This window comes from Mobula birostris, chromosome 3, assembly GCF_030028105.1.
Source record: "Mobula birostris isolate sMobBir1 chromosome 3, sMobBir1.hap1, whole genome shotgun sequence".
In the NCBI taxonomy this organism is placed as follows: domain Eukaryota; kingdom Metazoa; phylum Chordata; class Chondrichthyes; order Myliobatiformes; family Myliobatidae; genus Mobula; species Mobula birostris.
The window spans coordinates 67,127,394-67,155,337 of NC_092372.1; the positions used below are offsets into that span (position 1 = coordinate 67,127,394).

At 43.1% G+C, this 27,944-nt stretch overlaps 1 protein-coding gene across 1 annotated transcript in view; it reads left to right on the plus strand.

Annotated features, from left to right (window-relative positions):
- The first annotated feature begins 1,711 nt into the window (after positions 1-1,711).
- LOC140194614 (BEN domain-containing protein 4) overlaps positions 1,712-27,944 on the plus strand; it is a 71,224-nt gene continuing 44,991 nt past the window's right edge. The window contains exon 1 of the mRNA XM_072251854.1: positions 1,712-2,231. Coding sequence (XP_072107955.1) covers positions 1,754-2,231 — 478 coding nt within the window. The 5' untranslated portion in view covers positions 1,712-1,753. The remainder of the gene's footprint in view (positions 2,232-27,944) is intronic.

Sequence of the window (27,944 nt, forward strand, 5' to 3'; positions counted from 1 at the left end):
GATGGCAATGGGGCACTTGACCAAAGTAAGATTTCCAACAGCCCTGTCTGAGACAGTAGGGTCAGCAGCCCAGTTATCATAGTTATCAAAGTGTCACTCAACATAAAAATGGTCCTTTGCATCAGAGCTTTGTGGACATCATTAACAAAAGTGTGTGGGACAATAGAAGTCTTACGGGCTGGAAATATATAAGTCCATAACAGATACATAATGCATTGAATAATTTTCTACCTGCTTTTGCTTCCTTTTCATTGCAGAATTTAGAAGGGCAGGGACTACACTGGCAATTGAATTGTGGCTGGTTATTAATTTTCTGCTAGTTGAATACTTTAGAAATTCAACATATAATCTACAGTTGTAGAAAGAGCACTGTGTGCTGAAGTTATAAGAACAAAGACTGGCATTTTTGTATGTCTGGTTTATCTCTTGCTGATAAGGCATTGTGTAAATCATATTGGAGTCATTGTAAGCAGCCAGAAACATTATACAGAGGGACAGACAGATACAGGCACAAATCTACAAGCACTAAGGCAGATATGTATGCATGAACAGAGGTACAAAATTTTACTGAAGGTGAAAGAAGCCTGCAAAGACCTACGATGTACCTTCCCTGAATCAGCATCAGAGACCTGGGTTCGATCCTAACCTTGGGTGCTGTCTGTGTGGAGTTTGCATGATCTCCCTGTGGTTGTTTGGGTGACTTCCTGGTGCATCAGTTTTCTCCCAGATCCCAAAGACATGTGAGTTAATAGGATAGGTGGCCACTGTGAATTGTAATGGTAGAATTTGGGGGAATTGATGATAATTTGGGGAGAATAAAAAATGAGGTTAATGGAGAATTAGTGCAAAAGGGCAGCTGATGGCTGGTGCGGACCTGGGTCCATGGCCTGTTTTCATGTCTTTTTATAACTCTCTCTCTCTCTCTCTCTCTCTCTCTCTCTCTTTCTCTCTCTCTCTCATTCTCCCTGTCCCTCTCTCTCTCTGTCTTACACTCAAACTAAGGGAGACATGCAAATATACTACAGCCAAACATGCACACATAAACAGAAACACCAACACAGAAACATAGAGATGCATAAATACATAACCAGAGGTGTACACTGAGAGACATATACAACACAGATGCACTGAGGGAGATCTGTGTATGTGCACACGCCCATACACACACACACACACACACACACACACACACATCACATGGGCATGGAAACAGAAAGATTGACACAGGTAAACAGACACCCTTGAGACATACTTAACGAGAATATTAATAATAATAGGGACAATGACACATAAATATACATACATACTAGAGGGTGACAGATATATAGTGAGACTGAAACATGTAAACATGCTGAGACACGTTACAAAGCGCAGACACATCTTTATAATGCATACAGGCACATAAAAGGGTACAGAGACCCACCCACTGTGATACATGGGTACAGGCTGGGACACTGACACATGCAGACTGAGAGAGAGTAGAGACCAAAAGTGACAGGGACCGAAGCAGTTATACAGACATCAGTGACAGAAGCCTCTGTTGAAGCAGAAGTCCCGCCCTCGTCTTCCTCTCATTGGGTCGCTCCGGGGCTGCGCGTCGGTTCGCCGGTAACTTTCCCGGGCGTAGGTCAGCGGCGCTGCCAATCACCGGTGGCCCCTTCCGACTGTGAGCTGGGCTTGGTAGAAGCGTCAAAGCAGAAGCTGAAGGGAAGCCGCTTCCCCGCCTCCGCCTCCCCAGTACCAGCGAGCCGCAATGGAGGAGGCAATACATCAGACGGAAGATGAAACGTTACGCGCGGGCACTGTCCCCAAAGTGTGCAAACAGCGAAACCCATACAGTGTGCACAAAGCGTTCCCCGGGAAGAAGGTGATGATGGCCAGGAGGTACGAGAGACCTACAATGGTGGAGATCCCGCAGCTGGCCATTGGCGCTGGAGCGGGAGGAGGAGCTCCCCATCAGAGTCACCACCAGCAGCCGGTTGCCATAAACACCGAGCAGCAGCAACAGCATTACCACCATCAGTACCACCAACAGCAGCAACATTACCCTTATCAGAGCACGTCCAACAGTAGGCTGGTCCCGGGAACAGCATCGCCAGCGACATCAACGTTTGCTTCGGCATCCCAGTCACACCTTGGAGCGACCGCTCCAGACCATCCTTCCGTCAGGTATAACGGCATATCCACAAACCATCCAGCGGCTGAGAGCAGCAACATCAGTCTGAGCGCAGGTATTTGTCCCTGATCATGTGTTATCGATGTGCTGTTTTGCATTTAACTCCCGCAGCTAAAAGTTTCTCGTTTTGTGCTTTGTCATTTTGTGCTTGACAAGTTTTCCGAAGAATGGCTGAACTAACTCAAGTTAGTTTTTTTACGTTACAACCTGTTATCCAGCTTTGGCAAGCACCAAGGCGACAGGCAGTGAGTTTGTAACTCCGCGTTATTGCAGGAAGGCAGGATTTACTCTCAGTTAAATTTGTATTACTAGTAAGGTTTGAGGAACAAATTTAGCAGATGATTTCAGTTTTATTACTTAGAGTCACGACAGCAAACCAACAAATTGAAGCTGAAGGTAGGCTCGCGAAATTAAAAACCTGAGGACGTTGAAAATATGAAACATATTAGTCGGCGTCTGAAGCGAAAATGGGCATTTCAGATGGGAACACGAACAAAATTTTAGCATTTATATTCTGTGTAAACGCTACAATATTAATAATCACTAAAGCTTTGTTCTTGGAGTTAATCTTGCAGTGCAAATTTAAGCATTACGGTACAGCTAATGTTTGAGTTTTGAATTGCATTTGTAAAGTTGATTGTGAAATGGATTTTCATATTCACTTCATTGTTTCTTCTGATTCTTTGGCTGAATGATTGCAAGAAAAGGATGAATGTTTTGGACATTGTAATAATCTAAACTAGAATACCCTAGTCGCAGAAGTGTACAACAGGACAGAAATCACTGTTAAACCAGTTCTAGGGATCTGATCTTTTTACCCGAGGCTGTATTGGCATATTGAAGGCAGTGGTAAATTTCTTCTACTGTGGTTGAAAGAGCCACTCGGAGTCTGAAGCTGTAGATTTACCAGGTCTTCGTTCAGCACAAGCAAACATACAAGAGAGACCAGTTGGATGTATCTCCAAAATCATCATGTTTCTATACCTTTTAAGTACAAAAGTGAGCAAAGTTGATGAATATGATATCCAGTTATAGTGTGTAATTTACTTCAATATGTTGTGAGTGGACAGTGAACAGAATCAACAAACTCATTCATAAGGCCAGTGACGTTGTGGGGATGGAACTGGACTCTCTGACGGTGGTGTCTGAAAAGAGGATGCTGTCCAAGTTGCATGCCATCTTGGTCAATGTCTCCCATCCACTACATAATGGACTGGTTGGGCACAGGAGTACATTCAGCCAGAGACTCATTCCACCGAGATGCAACACTGAGCGTCATAGGAAGTCATTCCTGCCTGTGGCCATCAAACTTTACAACTCCCCCCTTGGAGGGTCAAACACCCTGAGCCAGGACTTATTTCCTGGCATAATTTACAGATTACTATTTAATTATTTACGGTGCAACTGTAATGAAAACCAATTTCCCTCGAGATCAATAATGTATGACTATGACTATGACAGATTGTTCTATAGAATTATGTACTCAAATGGGAACAACACATTAAGTGGTAAGACGAGTTCTGAATATTCAGACATATTTATTGAGACTAGATAGTGGCAGTGTCAACATCAATGTTCTAAAGTCAAACCCAAAACCCAAACCCAAAATTTGTATGCCCAAAACGTACAATTTTTTTTACCACTACATCGTGAGGGGTGTTTTTTTAATTTACAATAGCCTAACATTTGTATTTGTCATGGTCCGGTCCATTAACTCCTCATTTCAGTTAGTTTCCTTTTCCCCGTGTTCCTCTGGGCTCCTTGATTAGGGCACCTGATCCTCATTCGAACCGGCAGCATAAAGACTCTGGCTTTCATCTACTCGCTGCTGGTTCGTCACTGTACCAAGTGCAGCTATGCTCATCCAGCAGCAGCCGAGAATCATGGACTCTGTAAGTTGCTTGGGTGCCTGTGGCTGCTTGGTGAATTCAGTCATTTTCGTGTCCAGCTGAGTTGCTGGCTGTTTTGCCGCTACTCCGAGCTAAGATGTGAATTCTGTCGTTTTCATGTTCGGCTGAGATTTGCTGGCCGATTGTTGCCACTCCGAGCCGCCAAGAATAAGGGACCATCATCCGAGCCACCATGAATAAGGGGCCGTCTTCATGAGCTTCTCTGTGTCTAGATACAAATGGACTGTCATTGTTTGGTTTCTGTCATCTCATTTCCAGCTGAGTAGGTCCAGCCATTTGCCGGTACTCTGAGTTGGGAATTCTGTCTCTTCATTTCCAGTTAAGTGATTGCCAGCCGTTTACCACTTCATGAGCTACTCCATGTCAAGATTCGTATTGTCAGTTGTTGATTGGTTTAGTCGTCTCGTTCCCAGCTGAGTAGGTCCGGCTGTTTGCTGCTACTCCGAGTTAGGAATTCTGTCTCTTCTGTCTCTCTAGCTGAGGATTGCTGACTGTTTGTCACTCCTCTGAGCCAAGATAAAAATTGTCTGTCTTTGTTTGGTGTTGTCATCTCTGTGTTCCAGTTTCAAGCTCCGTGTTCCAGTTCCAGGCTCTATGTCCCAGTCCAAGTCAAGGCTCCGAGTCCCAGTCCAAGTCAAGGCTCCGAGTCCCCATCCTGGTCAAGGCTCCGAGTCCCCGTCCTGGTCAAGGCTCCGAGTCCCTGCCCTGGTCAAGGCTCCGAGTCCCTGCCCTGGTCAAGGCTCCGAGTCCCCGCCCTGGTCAAGGCTCCGAGTCCCGGACCAAGTCAAGGCTCCGAGTCCCAGACCAAGTCAACGCTTTGAATCCCGGACCAAGTCAACGCTTTGAGTCCCGGACCAAGTCAACGCTTTGAGTCCCGGACCAAGTCAGGGCTCCAAGCTCAAGTCAAGTCCAGGTCCTGCTTCTGAGTTCCAAGTCAAGCCCAGGTCCTGGTTCCGAGTTCCAAGTCAAGTCCAGGTCCTGCTTCTAAGTTCCAAGTCAAGCCCAGGTCCTGGTTCCAAGTTCCAAGTCAAGCCCAGGTCCTGCTTCCGAGTTCCAAGTCAAGCACAGGTCCTGGTTCTGAGTTCCAAGTCTGTCTCCGTGCCTGTGTCCTGCACTTGGGTCTGCCTCCAGTCACTCCAGCCGCTCCTTGTAACAGTATTGGGTTGTTTGTTCTGGCCATTGATTGATAGACAAAAATGCTTATGATGATGTTTGAATTACTAAGTGGCAATATTGCAAGTAAGGAACTTCCTTTGATCCCAGACTTGGAGAAACATGTTCCCATTTATCTATGTCACAATGACACAAAATATTGAACTCATGACACCAGGTGCCTGGTTCCAAATCCTAGATCTTCAACTATTGTTTTTCCATGGATATTACACTTCCCAATCAGTGTAGTCATGATTGGGAGTTTGATGTCCTGTCATTTCTACATCCAGTTAATGCATGTGAAGATGTTTCATGATCACGTCACATCTGTTTTGTGCAAATATTGAACAGATATCTTCATACAGATGCCTCTTAAGGGACCACGTATTATCTTACCAATTTCCAAGGCATATCTCTTGAGCAGTCTCCAGTTGTAGACTCTGCTCTTCATAGAAAACAAGACTTATTTATCCACATGTCCTTGCAATTTCAAAATCCACTACTGCTTGTAAGTTGCTTCTGAAAGTAACTAGTGGGTGGAGCTGAGAAACAGGAAAGGTATGGCCACATTAGTGGGATTGTATTACAGACCACCCAATAGTCAACAAGACTTGGAAGAGCAAATCTGCAGAGAGATAGCAGGCAACTGCAGGAAACATAAAGTTGTGGTGGTAGGGGATTTTAATTTTCCATACATTGATTGGGACTCCCATACTGTTAGGGGTCTAGAGTTTGTAAAATGTGTTCAGGAAAGTTTTCTAAATCAATATATAGAGGGACCAACTAGAGGGGATGCAATATTGGATCTCCTGTTAGGAAACGAATTAGGGCAAGTGACAGAAGTGTGTGTAGGGGAGCACTTTGGTTCCAGTGATCATAACACCATTAGTTTCAATTTAATCATGGACAAGGATAGATCTCGTCCTAGGGTTGAGGTTCTGAACTGGAAGAAGGCCAAATTTGAAGAAATGCGAAAGGATCTAAAATGCGTGGATTGGGACAGGTTGTTCTCTGGCAAAGATGTGATTGGTAGGTGGGAAGCCTTCAAAGGGGAAATTTTGAGAGTGCAGAGTTTGTATGTTCCTGTCAGGATTAAAGGCAAATTGAATAGGAATAAGGAACCTTGGTTCTCAAGGGATATTGCAACTCTGATAAAGAAGAAGAGGGAGTTGTATGAAATGTATAGGAAATAGGGGGTAAATCAGGTGCTTGAGGAGTATAAGAAGTGCAAGAAAATACTTAAGAAAGAAATCAGGAGGGCTAAAAGAAGACATGAGGTTGCCTTGGCAGTCAAAGTGAAGGATAATCCAAAGAGCTTTTACAAGTATATTAAGAGCAAAAGGATTGTCAGGGATAAAATTGGTCCTCTTGAAGATCAGAGTGGTCGGCTTTGTGCGGAACCAAAGGAAATGGGGGAGATCTTAAATAGGTTTTTTGCGTCTGTACTTACTAAGGAAGCTGGCATGAAATCTATGGAATTGAGGGAATCAAGTAGTGAGGCCATAGAAACTGTACAGATTGAAAAGGAGGAGGTGCTTGCTGTCTTGAGGAAAATTAAAGTGGATAAATCCCCGGGACCTGACAGAGTGTTCCCTCGGACCTTGAAGGAGACTAGTGTTGAAATTGCGGGGGCCCTGGCAGAAATACTTAAAATGTCGCTGTCTACGGGTGAAGTGCCGGAGGATTGGAGAGTGGCTCATGTTGTTCCGTTGTTTAAAAAAGGATCGAAAAGTAATCCGGGAAATTATAGGCCGGTGAGTTTAACGTCAGTACTAGGTAAGTTATTGGAGGGAGTACTAAGAGACAGAATCTACTAGCATTTGGATAGACAGGGGCTTATTAGGGAGAGGCAACATGGCTTTGTGTGTGGTAGGTCATGTTTGACCAATCTGTTGGAGTTTTTCGAGGAGGTTACCAGGAAAGTGGATGAAGGGAAGGCAGTGGATATTGTCTACATGACTTCAGTAAGGCCTTTGACAAGGTCCCGCATGGGAGGTTCGTTAGGAAAATTCAGTCACTAGGTATACATGGAGAGGTGGTAAATTGGATTAGACATTGGCTCGAAGGAAGAAGCCAGAGAGTGGTGGTAGAGAATTGCTTCTCTGAGTGGAGGCCTGTGACTAGTGGTGTGCCACAGGGATCAGTGCTGGGTCCATTGTTATTTGTCATCTATATCAATGATCTGGATGATAATGTGGTAAATTGGATCAGCAAGTTTGCTGATGATACAAAGATTGGGGGTGTAGTAGACAGTGAGGAAGGTTTTCAGAGCCTGCAGAGGGACTTGGACCAGCTGGAAAAATGGGCTGAAAAATGGCAGATGGAGTTTAATACTGACAAGTGTGAGGTATTGCACGTTGGAAGGACAAACCAACGTAGAACATACAGGGTTAATGATAAGGCACTGAGGAGTGCAGTGGAACAGAGGGATCTGGGAATACAGATACAAAATTCCCTAAAAGTGTCATCACAGGTAGATAGGGTCGTAAAGAGAGCTTTTGGTACATTGGCCTTTATTAATCTAAGTATTGAGTATAAGAGCTGGACTGTTATGATGAGGTTGTATAAGGCGTTGGTGAGGCCGAATCTGGAGTATTGTGTTCACTTTTGGTCACCAAATTACAGGAAGGATATAAATAAGGTTGAAAGAGTGCAGAGAAGGTTTACAAGGATGTTGCCGGGACTTGAGAAACTCAGTTACAGAGAAAGGTTGAATAGGTTAGGACTTTATTCCCTGGAGCGTAGAAGAATGAGGGGAGATTTGATAGAGGTATATAAAATTATGATGGGTATAGATAGAGTGAATGCAAGCAGGCTTTTTCCACTGAGGCAAGGGGAGAAAAAAACCAGAGGACATGGGTTAAGGGTGAGAGGGGAAAAGTTTAAAGGGAACATTAGGGGAGGCTTCTTTACACAGAGAGTGGTGGGAGTATGGAATGAGCTGCCAGACGAGGTGGTAAATGCGGGTTCTTTTTTAATATTTAAGAATAAATTGGACAGATACATGGATGGGAGGTGTATGGAGGGATATGATCCGTGTGCAGGTCAGTGGGACTAGGCAGAAAATGGTTCGGCACAGCCAAGAAGGGCCAAAGGGCCTGTTTCTGTGCTGTAGTTTCTATGGTTCTATAGGTGGTTCTTATTGGTATGAATGAAACCAATGGTTAATTCACTTTATACCTACCCTTGGACTGTGGCTTGCTGCTCCCTAAACACATCAACTATCTTTGCCTTTGTTGAGAAGCCACTCCTGAGACAGGAGAAAATAAGCACATCTCCAACACTGGCGCTGTGAAATTTTATAGTCATGTATGTGTAATAAGAGGGGTTTGTAGAGGACTTTTGTATTGTGCTCATTAAATGTAAGGGCCAACTCTTTATAAGCTTCTGTGATGAATTGATAGTGGCCTCCGAATGGTCTCCAATCACTTCCAAAACGTAAGTGTTGTCTACATATTACATCCCACCGGGTGCAGGTGATCGTGGTTCTGGAATGTAACCACTGCAGTTTGAACAGGTCTGAAAATTAGCTCCTCTACGATAGGACATTGTAAGAAACCATATTATAGTGAGAAAGCGTGGGCCAATGACTTTGATAATGGAATTCATTGAGCTGGTCTGTAATGTAACTTTGTTGGTTAGGTTCATTGCTGGTGTAAGGCAAACATAAGATGCAAATGGCTTTCAGTGAGTCGCAGAAATAGAGGATGCTGCTGTATATTCCCTCTTGGTTTGGTGGTGTTGAAAGAAATCTGGAAGATCGTTGATACTGTCCCTGCATCTCTATTGGAGTTGTCACATGGTGAATCTTGTGTGCACTATGCCTCCATGTAGATGGAATTCATACTGCAGTTTGGAGCTGGGAAAAGGTGCACATGGATGATCCTGGCAAAGACTTGCCCTGTGGCGAACAGCAGGGGACTGTATACCACAATCAGACATGGCTTCCTTTTCCTTCAAAGCCAGCTACCAGATGGGCTTCCCAGGGCATAGTTTGGATCCAACGACAAGGAAGATTAGGACCATTGGAGACTAGGCTCCGTTGCATGTGATTTCATGCTCATACAACAGTGGGCATATAAACAAGCATCATTTGTCAGGTATATCCTTGCTGTCTTGCACACACCTAAAAAAATGTAGACTCGGGTACAAGAACCCTTGCCCACTAACTTGTTCCTTGGTTCTCACCAACCCCACTCACACTCCTGTCTATGCGCGCACTTAATCCCATTCTGTTTGCACCTTGGAGGAGTGGCGGTGTCACAACAAAACTGCTAACCTTTTTTTGCTACTTTGTGGGGTGTTGATGATGTAGCTTTGATGAGTAACTACAATATATTGTGTAGGAGGCATACACTGTAGATATAGTATATTGTTATTAGGGTTGTTAAATGTTTGAGGTATCAATGAGTTGGTTTGCTTTGGATACTGTTGAACTTGTTAAGTTTTGTTGGTGCTGTCCTTATCCAGGTATGCAGAGAGCATGCTGTTACTTCCAAATCTCACTTGTAGTACCTGGGGAATTGAAATTCATGCAATTAAATCAATCTAGAATAAAAATTGATTAGCAGAAATTATGACTGTGAATTACTGGATAGTGATTTTAAACAATCTGTCTCATTAATGTCCTTTTGATTAGAGTGGAAATTATAGAGTCATGCAGCACAAACAGGCCTTCGGCCTACCAAGTCCACATCAACCATCAAGCATCATTTCCACTAATTCCATTTTATTCTCCACATATTTCCATTAATTTAAGCAATCACCTAATTGCCTTAACATGGATAAAGTTCCTCTTCTCCTCACCTACCAACACATGAGCCTCCACATCCAACACATCATTCACCACAACTTCCACCATCTTTAACAGGATCCAACCACCAATCATAGCTTTACTTTCCCCCACCCTCACTCTCCACTTTCTGCAGGAATCGCTCCCTCTGTGACTCCCCTGTCCAGTCGTCCCTCCCTCCTGGCACGTACCCCTGCAAACAATAGAAATGCTGCACCTGCCCATTCACCTCCTTTCAGGGCCCCAAACAGTGCTTCCAAGTGAGGTAAGACTTCACTTGCAAATCTTTTGCAGTTGTCTATTGTATCCAGTGCTCCCAGTGTGGCCTGTGTAACACCTATGTAGCAGCAGTCTTATCACGTGTGACTAGTCACTGCACCCTTTGAGAAAATCAAATTACATAGTACTACACTAAGTGCTAGTAGGCCATCAGAAGATTCTAGGTATGGGAAGGAGGCAGTGAATAGAAACCACACACTTCTGGAGATAAGTTTTGTTTGTAAGAAAAAAAACAATATGTACAAAATATTTACATGAGCAAGAACAATTCAAACTTCCAGTATTCTGGTTGGGTTCCAAATCTTAGTCATCAAACCAAAACAAATTCATTTTGAATTAGAATCAGTGAGATTCCTTTATTACTGTAATTTCTCTAACTAATTAGATCATAGTCATAGTCGTACTTTATTGATCCCGAGGGAAATTGGTTTTTGTTACAGTTGCACCATAAATAATTAAATAGTAATATGTAAATTATGCCGGGAAGTAAGTCCAGGACTAGTCTATTGGCTCAGGGTGTCTGACCCTCCAAGGGAGGAGTTGTAAAGTTTGATGGCCACAGGCAGGAATGACATCCTATGACGCTCAGTGTTGCATCTCGGTGGAATGAGTCTCTGGCTGAATGTACTCCTGTGCCCAACCAGTCCATTATGGATGGGAGACATTGTCCAAGATGGCGTGCAACTTGGACAGCATCCTCTTTTCAGACACCACCATCAGAGAGTCCAGTTCCATCCCCACAACATCACTGGCCTTACAAATGAGATTGTTGATTCTGTTGGTGTCTGCTACCCTCAGCCTGCTGCCCCAGCACACAACAGCAAACATGATCACACTGGCCACCACAGACTCGTAGAACATCCTCAGCATCGTCCAACAGATGTTAAAGGACCTCAATCTCCTCAGGAAATAGAGACGGCTCTGACCCTTCTTGTAGACAGCCTCAGTGTTCTTTGACCAGTCCAGTTTATTGTCAATTCATATTTGTAATCCTCCACATGTCCACACTGACCCTCTAATGTTATTCCCTAGTTAAAAGTTTATAGACCAAACTTTCCTTTCTACATATCCCTAGTTAGTTAGAAAACCAAATATAATTTCTATTCTTAAGTATATAGTTAACTTCAGGTTCAGTTCCAGGCAATATATCTACAGGTTTAAATTCAAATTCAAAAATTATACAGTGGCATGCAAAAGTTTGGGCGCCCCTGGTCAAAATTTCTGTTACTCTGAATATCTAAGCGAGTAAAAGATGAACTGATTTCCAAAAGGCATAAAGTTAAAGATGACTCATTTCTTTAATATTTTAAGCAAGAAAACTTTTTTATTTCCATCTTTTACAGTTTCAAAATAACAAAAAGGGAAAAGGGCCCGAAGCAAAAGTTTGGGCACCTTGCATGGTCAGTACTTAGTAACACCCCCTTTGGCAAGTATCAGAGCTTGTAAACACTTCCTGTAGCCAGCTAAGAGACTTTCAATTCTTGTTTGGAGATTTTCACCCATTCTTCCTTGCAAAAGGCTTCTACTTCTGTGAGATTCTTGGGCCATCTTGCATGCACTGCTCTTTCGAGGTCTATCCACAGATAATGTTTAGGTCAGGGGACTGTGAGGGCCATGGCAAAACCATCAGCTTGCGTCTCTTGAGGTAGTCCATTGTGGATTTTGAGGTGTGTTTAGGTTCATTATCCTGTTGTAGAAGCCATCCTCTTTTCATCGTTGGCTTTTTCACAGACGGTGTGATGTTTGCTTCCAGAATTTGCTGGTATTTAATTGAATTCATTCCTCCCTCTACCAGTAAATGTTCCCCATGTCACTGGCTGCAACACAAGCCCACAGCATGATCGATCCACCCCCATGCCTAACAGTTGGAGAGGTGTTCTTTTCATGAAATTCTGCACCCTTTTTTCTCCAAACATACCTTTGCTCATTGCGGCCAAAAAGTTCTATTTTAACTTCATCAGTCCACTGGACTTGTTTCCAAAATGCATCAGGCTTGTTTAGATGTTCCATTGAACCTTTTGAATAGAACTTTTTTGAAAACTTTTGAAAAAATTACCAGAAGGAAAAATCAATGTTCATGCCATTAGTTTGGAGGCTACATAGACAGAATTTGAGTTGTTGCTACTCCACCCTGAGAGTGGCTTCATTGTGACAGAAGAGGGGACCATGGACTGATATGTCGGAACAGATGTCGATGGTGATTCTCATCATCGAGAATCTGTGGATAGACCTCAAAAGAGCAGTGCATGCAAGACAGCCCAAGAATCTCACAGAACTGGAAGCCTTTTGCAAGGAAGAATGGGCGAAAATCCTCCAAACAAGAATTGAAAAACTCTTAGCTGGCTACAAAAAGTGTTTACAAGCTCTGATACTTGCCAAAGCGGGTGTTACTAAGTACTGACCATGCAGGGTGCCCCAAAGCAACTTTTGCTTTGGGCCCTTTTCCTTTTTTGTTATTTTGAAACTGTAAGAGATGAAAATAAAAAAGTTTTCTTGCTTAAAATATTAAAGAAATGTATCATCTTTAAGTTTATGCCTTTTGGAAATCAGTTCATCTTTTACTCGCTTAGCTATTCACAGTAACAGAAATTTTGGCCAGGGGTACCCAAACTTTTGCATGCAACTGTGTATACACAGTTTAACTCCTTTCACGACAATTCTCCAACATCACAACTTTTAAAAAAAGTAAATCTCATTCAGTAACTTATCAAAGTCTTTGCAAAAATAGTCAGTTCTTGCAGAAAATCAAATTCAGATTCTTCAAATGAAAATAAACATATCCAACCATATTAAATCCTCTGCGTCATTACACATTTCATTCCTGCACTGGTTCATCAAATCTTGGGTAGCTTGCCATCTTCTTTCTTGGTTCATTGGAATGAAGTATTTTATCATCCATGACAAGTTAATTTACAAACTTGTACAAAAACTTGACCAAATCCCCTGGTATGATTTTACAGAACTAATTCCCAACTACACAGTAGGGATCTTGGACATTCATCTCTGCCGATATTGTCCCTTTATAGCTGCTGTGTTTTATAGCCGTAGCTTCAATAAATCTTTTATTGTTATTGTCTCTCCTCCAGGGGTTTCACCCTGAGGTTTTCAAGTTAGGGTAAAGATACTCACTACTAATTCCACTCTTAACAGTTCATGTCTTCAGCTTCTAATCGTTGTTGTGTTTCCCTGCTTGTCCATGCCTGCGTCAGTCACACCTCGTTCTTGCATACAGTTGTTTTCAAATTCTCTTTCTTTAAATTAGTAAAGCTCGTTTTCATCCCTCCGCAGGTGAAGCTTTCTAACATTACATCTTTGGACTTAATTGACTTGCTTTAAATTGGTGAAACCCGACATAAGTTGGCGATCTCGCTTTGTTGAGCACCTTCACTTCATCCACCAAAAGCAGGACTTCCTGGTGGCCAACCACTTTAATTCCTATCCTCATTCCTGTTCCGACATATCAGTCCATGGTCCCCTCTTCTGCCACAATGAAGCCACTCTCAGGGTGGAGAAGCAACAACGCATATTCTATCTATGTAGCCTCCAAACTAATGGCACGAACATTGACTTTTCCTTCTGGTAATTTTTTTCTGTTTTTTTGCTTTTCCCCTCTCCTTTCACTCTTCCTCTATTCCCTTACAGAGTGGTATAGAATATAGAATTCTTCTATTTCCCCACTCTGGCCTCTTACTTCTTCTCCGCACCTGCCACTGGTGCCCTTCCTTCTCCCCTTTCTCCCATGGTCCACTCTCTTCTCGTATCAGATTCCTTCTTCTCCAGCCCTTTACCATTCTTACCCACCTGGCTTTACCTATCACCTTCTAGCATGCCCTTCTTCCCCTCTCCCCACCTGTTTATTCTGGCGTCTTTCCCCTTTCCTTTCTAGTCCTGATGAAGGGGCTCAGTCTGAAACTTTGACTGTTTATTCATTTTCATAGATTCTGCCCGCCCTGATGAGTTCCTCCAGAATTTTGTGTGTGTTGCTCTGGATTTCCAGCACCTGCAGAGACTCTTGTATCCATCAACTTAATCGCACCCCCCCACCCCACCAACCCCCCAACCACCTGCTCAGCAGATTATTCCACTTACCTACACATTCGCGATAATTTACAGTGGCCATTTAACTTATGAACTCCATGTTTTTGCGGAATGAGTGGGAACTGGAACACCCGGAAAAACCAAATGGGAACGTGTGAGAACTCCATGCAGCCGGCACCAGAGGTAGGGATTGAACTGGGTTGTTGGAGCTGTAAGGTAGCATCACTGTGCCCTTACTTACATTATGTCCTTAGCAATATGATTGCCAGTCCCCTGAAAAGGCCCAGCAAGTTTCTCGAATTGAGGGAAATAAACATCAGACTTGTGTTTTGTGGATGGTGTCCTGGATGTCCAACAGAGTGATCAGCAGCACTGGGGCTCCACAGGGGACTGTCTTGTCTCCCTTTCTCTTCACCATTTACACCTCGGACTTCAACTACGGCACTGAAGATGACAAGACTCTAAGTTTTCTGATGACTCTGCCATCGTTGGATGCATCAGCAAGGGAGATGAGGCTGAGTACAGGGCTATGGTAGGAAACTTTGTCACATGGTGTGAGCAAAATCATCTGCAGCTTAATGTGAAAAAGACTAAAGAGCTGGTGGTAGACCTGAGGAGAGCTAAGGTACCGGTGACCCCTGTTTCCATCCAGGGGGTCAGTGTGGACATGGTGGAGGATTACAAATACCTGGGGATACGAATTGACAATGAACTGCACAGGTCAAAGAACACTGAGGCTGTCTACAAGAAGGGTCGGAGCCGTCTCTATTTCCTGAGGAGACTGAGGTCCTTTAACATCTGTCGGATGATGCTGAGGACGTTCTACGAGTCTGTGGTGGCCAGTGTGACCATGTTAGCTGTTGTGTGCTGGGGCAGCAGGCTGAGGGTAGCAGACACCAACAGAAACAACAAACTCATTCGTAAGGCCAGTGATGTTGTGGGGATGGAACTGGGCTCTCTAGTGGTGTCTGAAAAGAGGATGCTGTCCAAGTTGCATGCCATCTTGGACAATGACTCCCATCCACTACATGATGTACTGGGTGGGCACAGGAGTACGTTCAGCCAGAGACTCATTCCACCGAGATGCAACACTGATCGTCATATGAAGTCATTCCTGCCTGTGGCCATCAAACTTTACAACTCCTCCCTTGGAGGGTCAGACATCCTGAGCCAAAAGGCTGGTCCTGGACTTATTTCCTGGCATAATTTACATATTACTATTTAATTATTTATGGTTTTATTACTATTTAATTATTTATGGTGCAATTGTAACGAAAACCAATTTCCCTCGGGATCAATAAAGTATGACTATGACTATGTCAGAAAGGATTCCAGTTATTGAGTACATACCATGGGATTCCAGGATCAATGACTCACTCCTCTACCGAACTTGTGTTGCTGGCCCAATGGGTTACCAATAAATGGTGTACCCCCTCCCCCTCCATGCGGGGATTTTAATGTTAGCCACTATGAATATGGTAATTAATATGGATTGTCAACATGGTTAGACATTGTTTTGTTGGACTTAATAATTGTTGGTCACCTATACAACAATCACAGCAAAACCACTGACTGCAGTAAAAGAGGCTTCAAACACAATTTCTCCTGTACTTATGCAAATAACTTTAATACATATTATATACCAAGCAAATGTCATACACTTTTGATTACTGGCGAGAATTCACAATGTTCAATCGAGTACATGGGCCCAAGTGAAATTTTGAAGTTCTTTTGTTAATTCTGGGAAGTCACATCAAAAGCAGTAGTTATCTCTAGTTCTATTGGATGACATTTCCTAGTTTACTAACTTACACCAGCGGGATTGATAGTATCATGATGACACCCCCTTTGAACGTGTTCCAGTTTCTTTCCATCAATGTTGGCTGAAGGCTCAAGAACACAAGAGATTCAGCAGATGCTGGAAATACGGAGTACAAATGCAAAATGCTGGGGGAACTCAGCAGGTCAGGCAGCATCTATGGAAAGGAATGAACAGTCAGCATTTTGGGCCGAGACCCTTCATCAGGACTGGAAAGAAAGGGGGAAGAAACCAGACTGAGAAGGTGAAGGGAGGGGAAGGAGTACAAGCTAGAAGGTAATAGGTGAAGCCAGGTGAGGGAGAAGGCAGGTAAGTGGCAGAAGGGGGACGAAATGAGAAGCTGGGAGGTGATAGGTGGAAAAGGCAAAGAGCTGAAGAAGAAGGAATCTCTTCGGAGAGAAGAGTAGACCATGTCAGAAAGGGAAAGATGAAGGGCACCAAGAGGAGGGGGTGATAGGCAGGTGAGCAGAAGAGGTAAGAGAGAGCCAGAGTGGGGAATGGGAGAAAAGGGAAGGGAGAGAGGGAAGAAGTGTACCAGAAGTTAGAGTAATCGATGTTCATGCCATCAGGTTGGAATCTACTCATAAGGAGTATGAGATGTTGCTCCTCCAACTTGAGAGTGGCCTCATCATACCAGTAGAGGTGACCATGGACCGACAAGTCAGAATGTGAGTGGACGTTTGAATTAAAAGGGTTGGCCACTGGGAAATCCTGCTTGTTCCGGACAGAGTGATGGTACTCAGCAAAGCAGTCCTCCAATCTACGTCGAGTATCACCAACGCAGAGGAGGCTGCATTGGGCACCAGATATAGTAAATGACCCCAAAAGACTGCAGGTGAAGTGTTGCCTCACCTGGAAGTACTGTTTGGGGCCCTGAATAGAGGTGAGGGAGGAGGTGAATGGACAAGCGTAGCACTTCCTCCGCTTACAGGTGTAAGTGCCAGGGAGAAGATTAGTGGGGAAGGGACAAATGGACAAGGGAATCATGAAGAGAGTGTTCCTCTTGGAAGGCAAAGAGTGGGTGAGGAAGGAGGTAAAGATGTGTTTGGTGGTCGGATCCTGTTGAAGGTGGTGGAACTTGCAGAGAATGATTAGTTGGATGTGGAGGCTCATGAGATGGTCATGCTGTTCTTTCATATCCAAGTTGTATCAACTTCAGTTGCCCACAGCTGGCTGAAGGCAGAACAAGAATAAATTCCAGACAATTCCAAACAATTCTTTCATAAATTGTATCTTCCCTTTACCATAATAAACTTTGATTTACAACAAAGTCTTTACATATATCAAGCGCTTACTGATTTAAACCCTTGGACAATGTCATGCTACAAAACACTGCAGCAATGATCTTCTGTCATCCCATTTTAGTTACGTCTTCATTGCTTGGACCCTTGACAGGTCATCATTGTTTTCACCTGCATCATACATGATTTTTATTGCAAAGAACTGCAGCATCAATTTGCCACAAAACAGCCAATGGTCTTGGGTTTCAAAACTACATTTTTAACATGCCTTTCAAATTGTTAAAGAACAATAAAGAGGCTCAGTGCCCTTTCCCAATGGAGGAATACTTTGCTTGAGAAGTAACTGACCAACCTTTCCAGTCCAGTACTTCACCTTGGATCAGAATTTCTCCCAGTCTTTATTGCAAGCCTCAAGAGCCACTTTAAAGAGATTCTTAGAATCAGAGGCTTGGGGCCATTTATTGAAATTGTCCTTCAATTTCTCAAGTGCTCATTGGCCCGACAGATTTTATATATTTATTTCCACAGTGGGGTTATTATGGTTTTGAATTTGGAACAAACACGAGGTGGTTGTTCCAACTATAATTGATCTCAAAGGTCATCAGCGCACACAGTCCGCAGTTACTCAACATGGTAATCACTTTCCTGGTCATTCTCTGAAAGGTTGCCAGTGGTCTTTCATACCAAATGATATGGCTTTATGCTGAAACAGCCCATCTGGTGTGCAAAAGGCAGGTAGATCCGTCCATTGGTCAGTCAGTAATACTTGCTGATATCCATTTTGCAGATTGATTCTAATAAAACCTTTCAGTCATATTCTAGGGCTCAAATTTGTCTTGCATTAAATGTACAGCAAAGAAAGAATCTTCGCGGATCATCGGGTTTCTGAGTCTTTTACAATAGGGATGGAAACTCCATCTTGTCTGGCCCAGTTCAATTTTGCCATTGTTTAAGGTGAGTTGGACCTCCTCTCTGAAGTTTGCCATTTGTGCTTGGATTGAGTCTATGGGGAGTTTGTTTGACTGTCTCAACTTTTACTGTAATATCATGAATGGTTTATGTACTGGCAAAGTTCCAACACAATCCACACAAAAAAAGCTTGAGCAAAAGGTTCAACAAATTGAGATATCTGTATTAATAGAGCAGGCTCAAGAAATAGCTGTGGCTTTCGAAACCTAACATGCATGATGTATTTTGAAAAAGGCCACTGAACCATTACGCAATTTCAGTCAATGAGAGAATCCCTTTTATTCTAGCCTGAGTCTTCAAATATCCAAATGAACAGTCATTGAAATCTCATAGAGGGTTGCTAAATTCTCGTTGTGATAGGAAGAGCAACAGCTTGCTGCCCAATCCTCATTGGCTGGCCTCTAGGAAAATCACTGCTTCCTTAATAAAATGCCACTTTAGATATAATATCACTTGGTAATCTTCTCAGTCTTTGCCTCAAAACATCCTTTCTGAGTGGAACTCCTCAAATCAGGATCCACCTCTTGTGCCTCATTCAAGGAAGAACTTCTAAACAGTTTACTTGTTTGCCATGACATCATTCACACCAAAAGCCCCAGAAAATAACTTTTCTCGTCTCCTGTAGTTTAGTGAATGACAGATCTTCTCTCATAATTGGCGCTTAAACATCATTAATCTCATATTAGTCGACAAGAATAAAAGTGAAATCATGTAGGTTCAAGTTCTGGCAAGTTCCAATGATTCAGTTATCTTATCATTATTACTACTGAATATCAAAGCTTAATCCCAGATGAAACTGTTATTTATTACAATCACAGTGTAAATTTGGCAACCAACTGCCCCAATAGGTACTTCAGACAAGATGTCACAGACAATTATACAACATATGGACTTCCCCTATGTTGTTCCCTGTACAAGAAAAGATAAGATAGCCTTTAATGACTACCAGGTAAACTATGTCAAACATGTCAATCAGTATTTCTTGGTAACTGGGAAGCGCTTCATCAAGTGATTATTTAGGAGCAGGTCTGTGTAATTCCTAATAGAATCTGCATTTGAAGTTTAGAATTCCAGCTGGTGAATCATGTGTGGTTGCATCAAAAGCAGAACTTGTCTCCTGCTATGCACTTCTTGCACCCGAGGACCACATTTATTCCCACCTGCCTGTAACTGCTATGCCCCTCCTTTATTTCCTTAACCAAGGCCTCAGTGTCTCTTGAATACCAAGGCTCCCTAAATCTGTTATCCCTGCCTTTTTGACAGGCACATATAAGCTTTGTACTCTCGAAATTTCACTTTTGAAGGCCTCCCACTTACCAAGTACACCTTTGCCAGAAAACAGCCTGTCCTAATCCACGAAAGGAGAAGGGTCTGCAAAGCAACACCCACAAAATGCTGGAGGAACTCAGCGGGTCAGGCAGCATCTGAGTAAATAGTTGATGTTTTGGGTCAAGACCCTTCTTCAGCACTGAGAAGGAAGGAGGTAGATGCCAGAATAAAAAGATGGGTGGAGGGGAAAGAGGCTAGCTGGACATTTCCCATACATCCACTCTCTCCCCATAATCCTTTCGCCATAATAGTGATAGAGTCCCTCTTATCCTTACCTACCACCTCATCAGCATCTGCATCCAACACATTATCCTCTGCAACTTCCGCCACCTCCAAAGGGATCTTACCGCTACACATATCTTTACCTCCCCATCTTCCATCACTTATCTCTGCAAGTGGCCCAAGTGCTACTCCTGCCCATATACCACCTCCCTCACCTCCATTCAGGGCCCCCAAACAGCCCTTCCAGGTGAGGCAACACTTTATCTGTGAATCTGCTGGGGTCGTCTATTGTGTCTGGTGTTCCCGATGCGACCTCCTCTACATTGGTGAGACCCTTCGTGAATTGGGAACCACTTTGTCGAGCACCTCCGCACCACCCACCACAAGCGGGACTTCCCAGTGGCCAAATATTTTAATTCCAATTCCCATTCCTATTCCAAATTGTCAGTTAATGGTCTTCTTTGTGCCAAGAGGAGGCCACCCTCAGGGAGGAGGAACAACACTTTATGTTCCACCTGGGTACCCCCAACCTGATGGCACAAATATCAATATCTCCTTCTGGTAGACAAACTTCAACTCCCCAAACTCCCTCTATTTGTGCCAAGAGGAGGCCACCCTCGGGGAGGAGAAACAACACTTTATATTCCATCTGGGTACCCCCCAACCTGATGGCACGAATATCAATATCTCCTTCTGGTCGACAAATTTCAACTCCCCAAACTCCCTCTATTCGCCATTCTGACCCTTTACCTCTCACCTGCCTATCACTTGTGCCTGAGTCCCCACCTCCTTCTCCTCTCCTCTCCTATCAGATTCTTTCTTCTCCAGCCCTTGACCTTTCCCACCCATCTGGTTTCACCTATCACCTTTTAGCTAGCCTCTTTCCCTCCCCCCCCCCCCCCCACACCATTTTATTCTGGATTTTTCCCTCTAACTTCTCAATCCTGAAGAAGGCTCTTGGCCCGTAACATCAACTATTTACTCCTTTCCATAGATGCTGCCTGACCTGCTGAGTTCCTCCAGCATTTTGTGTGTGTTGCTGTCCTAATCCACACTTGCCAGATCCTTTCTGATACCATCAAAGTTGGTCTTTCTCCAATTTAGAATCTCAAACCAAGAACTAGACCTATCCTTTTCAATAATTACCTTGAAACTAAAGGCATTATCACTAGATGCAAAGTGTTCCCCTACACAAACTTCTGTCACCTGCTCTGTCTCATTCCCTAATAGGAGATCATGTATTACACACACTCTCGATGTACCGATTAAGGAAACTTTCATAAACACATTTGACAATCTCTATCCCATCTAGTCCTTTTATAGTATGGGAGTCTCAGTCAATATGTAGAAAAGTAAAATCACCTACTATCACAACCTTATTTTTCTTGCAACAGTCTGCAAACTCTCTGTAAATTTGTTGCTCTAAATCCTGTGGACCGTTGGGTGGTCTATAATGTAGTCCATTAACGCAGTCATACCTTTCTTATTCCCCAGTTCCACCCATAAAGCTTCACTAGATGAGTTCTCCAGTCTGTCCTGTCCGAGTACTGCCATGACACGTTCCCAGACTAGTAATGCCACACTCCCTCCTTTAATCCCTCCTGCTCTATCACATCTAAAACAACAGAACCCCAAAATATTGAGCTGCCAGTCCTGCCCCTCCCGTAACAAAGTGTCACTAATGGCGACAATATCATAATTCCATGTGCTGATCCATGTCCTGAGCTTCTCTGCCTTTCCTATAATACTTCCTACATTGAAATATATCCAGCCCAGAGAATTAGTCCCACCATGCGCAACCTTTTGATTCCTGACTTTGCTTGAGGTCTTAAGAACATCTGTCGCCACAACCACTCCACTATCTGTTCTGGCACTCTGGTTCCCATCCCCCTGCAGCTCTAGTTTAAATGCTCCCATGCAGTACTTGCAAACCTTGCTGCTACGATACTAGTCCCATCCAGTTTAGGTGCAAATCGCCTCTTCTGTACAGGTCCCATTTTCTCTGAAAGACAGCCCAATGATCCAAAATTCTGAAGCCCCCCCCTCCTACACCAACTCATTCACCACATGTTAAAATGTATGATCCTCCTAGTTCTGGTCTCACTAGCATGTGGCACGGGTAGCAGCCCTGAGATCACAACCCCGGAGGTCCTGTCCTTCAACTTAGCATTTAACTCCCTGAACTCACTTTGCAGAAACTCATCCCTCTTCATACCCATATCATTTGTACCTATATGGACCACGACCTCTGGTTGCTCGTCCTCCCATTTAAGAATGCTGAAGACTTGATCTGAGATGCCCCAGACCATGGCACCCTGGAGTCAACATATGGTCTGGAATTCTCATTCTCATCCACAGAACTTCCTGTCTGTTCCCCTGTCACCACAGCTTGCCTCTTCCTTTCCCTCCTGAACCACAAACCAGACTCAGTGCCAGAGTCCTCTTTCTTTAATTTCTCCTGTCAGCCACAATGAACCACTTTTCCTGTGGGGTTTTGTGCCTTAAAGGTTATTACTGCCTGCTAGCACTGTCAACAACACCATTCATCACTTTGCTGATGATTGTGAGTAAACTGATTGGGATGCCATTAAGGTGGATTAAATTTGTCCTATGTGTTGTGGACACGGCATCCCTAGGCAATTCTCCACATTGTCAGGCACATGCCAGGATTATTAACTATTTTCCCATTCGAATCAACATTCCATCTTTTCCTGTATTCTTTCTTATTCCTTATTCATTTAATTCCAACAGCATGCTCATTATGTTAGTACGATGAACATCTAAAGAGGTCCCTGTAAATATCCCAAGGATGCACTGCTGTAAATACAGAAACATGGATAATATGCTCTGCCCCCGAATCTGAACTATTAGGTTCGGTCAAGGCAGAGATGAACCACAAATTCAGTTATACATCTTTGATCAATATTGTAGCAGTTACTTGAAAACAAACCAATACTACTCAGAGACTAAGCACGGGGTGTTAACACTGTCTGACGCGCTCCACAATAGCGAAGTCCTATGTTGAAGAATTATATTCAATCCTTTATTAAGAAACCTACAAAAATGAACAACCTTGTAACGATAAAAAACTCGAAACTAAAACTAGCAATATAACAAAATAAACAGTCTGAACGTGTTCAAGCATACATAAGCATTAGCATATTTAAATTGACAACAAAAAGATATAATTCTGACTGCCTGTTGTTCTAACTTAGACTAATCTGAACAAGACAAAGTATAACTATACTCTTCACTTCTCCCATACCCCAACCCATGTGACAAATTACCCATAATAAACGCACAACACAAAGTACAATCCAGACAGACAGAAAATAGATATATGGCTCCTATATCCCAGCCCCTAATTATTACAGTAAAATTATTACAGCTACATGCTACTAAAAAACAGGAGACATGAAATCCTAACATTCATGCAAATGTCCTTTTTCTTCTTTCTTCTTCCAGATAAGTCATGCAACAGTTATCTAGGCCAGAAGTTAACAGCACTTACCTTAGTACAGAGTGATCTTTACCACTACTCTCTGCCAAGTCAAGATCATGAAACTTCTAGAGCTGTAGCTCCTCAAACCTCTACCTCCTGTAGAAGATAGATCTTGGTTATAGGTCTGTCCAGACAGTTTGTTTTGATCTTGATGCACAGAGGCCGCACAAATCCTCTTCTGTCCAAAAAGACTTGAATGATCCATGAGTTTTGAGGTGCTGTGTCATCAATTATAAGCAGACTATCTCCTGGAGGAAGATTGCATTTTATACCTGAACATCTCTGATGTTCTTGTAGCTGTTGTAAATACTCCTTGAGTAACCGTGTCCAAAACAAGTTTGACATATATTGGACTTGCTTTCATCTAAGACAAGCATAAATGTCTACCTTTGGAAACTCTCCTAGTGGTAAGGATAGTGAAGTCTTCTGAAGCAACAGATGGTTGGGTGTTAATGCTTCCAAATATTGGGATCGGATGAAGCTACTGTTCATTGATAATGGCCTCTACCAGACAAGAAGCTGTGTGGAAACTCTCTTCATCAAGATTCTGTACCTCCATGCTTTCTTCCATTTGTAAACTTCAGAATTCATCTGGAAAGCTTTCTTTAGCAAAATCCAGCGATCTCCTTTCTGAGCTCCTCCACTGAGAGACAATCTCGGCAGATCTAACCTTTGGCCATCTCAGTCTTTCTCCCCAAAGAATACCCTTGCTGTTCTTCATCCAAGTCAGACTTTGCAAGAATAATGTTCAATTGCTTCATCTTCTGACTAAGAAACAAGAGCAGGTTCTTAAATCTAAGCATGCAGACCACTGTCTTCCTCAAACAGGTCCAAGACAAGATATGATGGATTATACATGTTACCAGGTCCACCTCTTCTTCAATCTGCATGATGTTCACTGTAACACTCCTCTTAACTTTCAGATCATCTAGTAGAAGATCTCCAGAACAATCAGGGTTCACAGGCTATTCGCTTTCAGGCTGATGAAGATACTGAGGCCCTGACACCCATGTCCAGAGGCCACATCTGCCAGGTTGCTTGAAGTGTGTACGTACTTCCATGGAGATGCTTGTGAGACCTTAAGAATTTCTGAAGCTTTATTAGCAACTAAGGTTTGGAACTTGAAAATTTTATTCTTGATGTATTTCAGCACAGAAGTACTATCGGTCCAAAAAACTGAGTCTTGAAGGTGCATGTGCAACTTCTTCCTCCACAATGTGTCCATCCTAATGAGGTACAGTCACTGTCTTGCTTTCTGTATAACTGCATCGATATGTTGGGACTAGGTTAGATCCTCAGAGATCTTGACACCCAGGAACTTGAGACTGCTCACTCTCTCTACTTCTGATCCCTCTGTGAAGATTGGTATGTTGTCCTTCATCTTACCCTTCCTGACGTCCACAATCAGATCTTTCACCTTACGGACATTGAGTGCCAGGTTGTTGCTGTGACACCACTCTACTAGTTGGCACATCTCACTCCTGTACGCCCTCTTGTCACCATCTGAGATTCTACCTACAATGGTTGTACCATCACATTGTGTCCGTTATAGCAGTGATGAACTCCAAATAAGGGGTGGAAAGCAGCTTCAACAGAGCTACCCTAGATTTTCCCCATGTTGCACCTGAGAACACGTGTTCTGCAACAATAGTCACTGCACCATAGTCATCTTCACTTGCATCTGTAAAGTGGTATACCTGTGCAGCAGTAACCTCTCCAAAATCCAAGAGTACCAAACATCGAACAACCTTGAAGTCTTCCAACTGTCAGAGATCTTCCAGCCATCTTGTTCACTCATGAGCAACAGATGTTGGTATAGTGTTATCCCAGCCAAGCTCTTTCTTACATAGATCTTGTAGGATCTTCTTAGCAGATAACACCACTGGACTCAAAATTCCTAAGGATCATAGATGGAACTAACTGTGGAGAGGATTACCTTTCTGCTGAGTGGTCTATCTTGGACTGTGATCTTAAACTTGAAAGTATCTGAATGCATCATTGCACACCCAGTGCTCTGTCCACCGATGGAATATCTTGATCCAAATCCAAATTCTTCATGTCTTTCGCTCTTTACTATCTTTGTTGCTTATCCACTTCGTGCATTGAAAACTATCTTTAGCACAGATGGATACAAGGTCATGATAGAGAAACACCACCTCTTCCTCAGAGGACATTGACACAAGGCAGTCATCAAGACAGAAGCAATCAAAGCCTGATCCACCATATTGTGGCTGAGCTGTTCTTCAGTATCTTCTGCACATTTAGCACAGACTGAAATCGGCACAACTCGGCAATGAAGTTGCTCCAAAGGAATGTACCACCATTCTAAAGTCCACCATACTTTGGCTGAGGTCACCATCAGGCCACTAAAGAAACCTCAGCAGATCTACATCTTCCCCTGGTACTTTATCCTGATGAAACATTGATTCAATATCCACCATGATATTTTCTGAATCTGGTTTTGACTCCAATCCATGTAAAAGCTGAGCATTAAATGATATTCCCCAAAAAATCGCTCCACAGTCAAACACAACACAAAGTTTTCCTTTTCTGAAGTGATAAACACAATAATGTGGTAAATACAAGACCTTCCCATATCCTCTGCTGGCAATCTTTCGGCATAATCTTCAAGAAAGCTGTGTGATCACTGTGAAATGACAAATCCTTCTTAAGCTTCTTTCTTAGATTTGGAACATGCTGTTCAGCTATCTTCCTATTATTAGGCATGTTAACTTTCTTCTTTCTCAAAGGTAAGCTAATCTGGTAGTGGCCATCCACCAATTTTGCAGAATTTACAACCAGCTCCATGAATTTGTTAAGCTCTCTTGACAAACCAGGTTGTTCATTCCGACTGCATTCAGGGAAGTCTCCCTCGAACTGCTGCTACCAAAGCTCATCCAAGTTCAAAACTGAGATCCTGTTAACTGTCAGCTGAGTCTCTTCTATCACCATGGTATCCTTTCAGTGGTCTATTCACAGTGCAACCCAACAATGTTCTAATTGCATAAGGTGTATCATTAACACTGCGAATCACTTGTACTTTAGGCACATTTGTGCCCATCAGCAGTTCAATTTCCAAATCAATTTCTGGCAAATGGGCATGTTTCAGGTGAGACCTTCCCTGGAGAGGCCTCTGTCATGGAATGTTCCCTTTATGCACACGAATACTTTCCTGTGTATAGACATTAGGTAGTTCACAGGAGTTTTCACCATCTAAACCAGTTACTTCCAGTCCTGAAACAATGTAGCTATTCCGAATCAGAATCAAGTTTATTGTCACCAGCACGTGTTGTGAAATTTGTTAACTTAGCAGCAGCAGTTCAATGTAATACATAATATAGAAGAAAAATAAATTAATAATAATAAATAAATAAATAGATTTGCTGTATATGTATCTTGAATAGATTAAAATCATGCAATAAACAGAAATAATGTATACTAAAAAAGTGAGGTAGTGCTCACGGATTCAATGGCCATTTAGGAATCGAATGGCAGAGGGGAAGAAGCTGTTCCTGAATCGCTGAGTGTGTGCCTTCAGGCTTCTGTACCTCCTATCTGATGGCAGCAGTGAGAAAAGGGCATGCCCTGGGTGCTGGAGATCCTTAATAATGGATGCTGCCTTTCTGAGACACCACTCCTTGAAGATGTCCTGGGTACTTTGTAGGCTAGTACCCAAGATGGAGCTGACTAAATTTACAACCCTCTGCAGCTTCTTTCGGTCCTATGCAATAGCCCCCCACCATACCAGATAGTGATGCAGCCTGTCAGAATGCTCTCCATGGTACATCCATAGAAGTTTTTGAGTGTACTTGTTGACATACCAAATCTCTTCAAACTCCTAATGAAGTATAGCCACTGTCTTGCCTTCTATATAACTGCATTGATATGTTGGGGCCAGGTTAGCTCCTCAGAGATCTTGACACCCAGGAACTTGAAACTGCTCACTCTCTCCACTTCTAATCCCTCTATGAGGATTAGTGTGTGTTCCTTTGTCTTACCCCTCCTGAAGTCTACAATCAGCTCTTTCGTCTTTCAGTACAAGGTTGTTGCTGTGACACCACTCCACTAGTTGGCATATCTCACTCCTGTATGCCCTCTCCTCTCCATCTAAGATTCTACCAACAATGGTTGTACCATCTGCAAATTTGTAGATGGTATTTGAGCTATGCCTAGCCACACAGTCATGAGTATATAAAGAGTAGAGTAGTGGGCTAAGCACACACCCCTGAGGTGCACCAGTATTGATCGTCAGAGGAGGATATGTTATCACCAATCTGCACAGATTGTGGTCTTCCGGTTAGGAAGTCAAGGATCCAATTGCAGAGGGAGGTGCAGAGGCCCAGGTTCTGCAACTTCTCAAACAGGATTGTGGGAATGATTGTGTTAAATGCTGAGCTGTAGTCGATGAACAGCATCCTGACGTAGGTGTTTGTATTGTCCAGGTGGTCTAAGGCTGTGTGAAGAGCCATTGAGATTGCATCTGCCATTGACCCATTCTGGCGATAAGCAAATTGC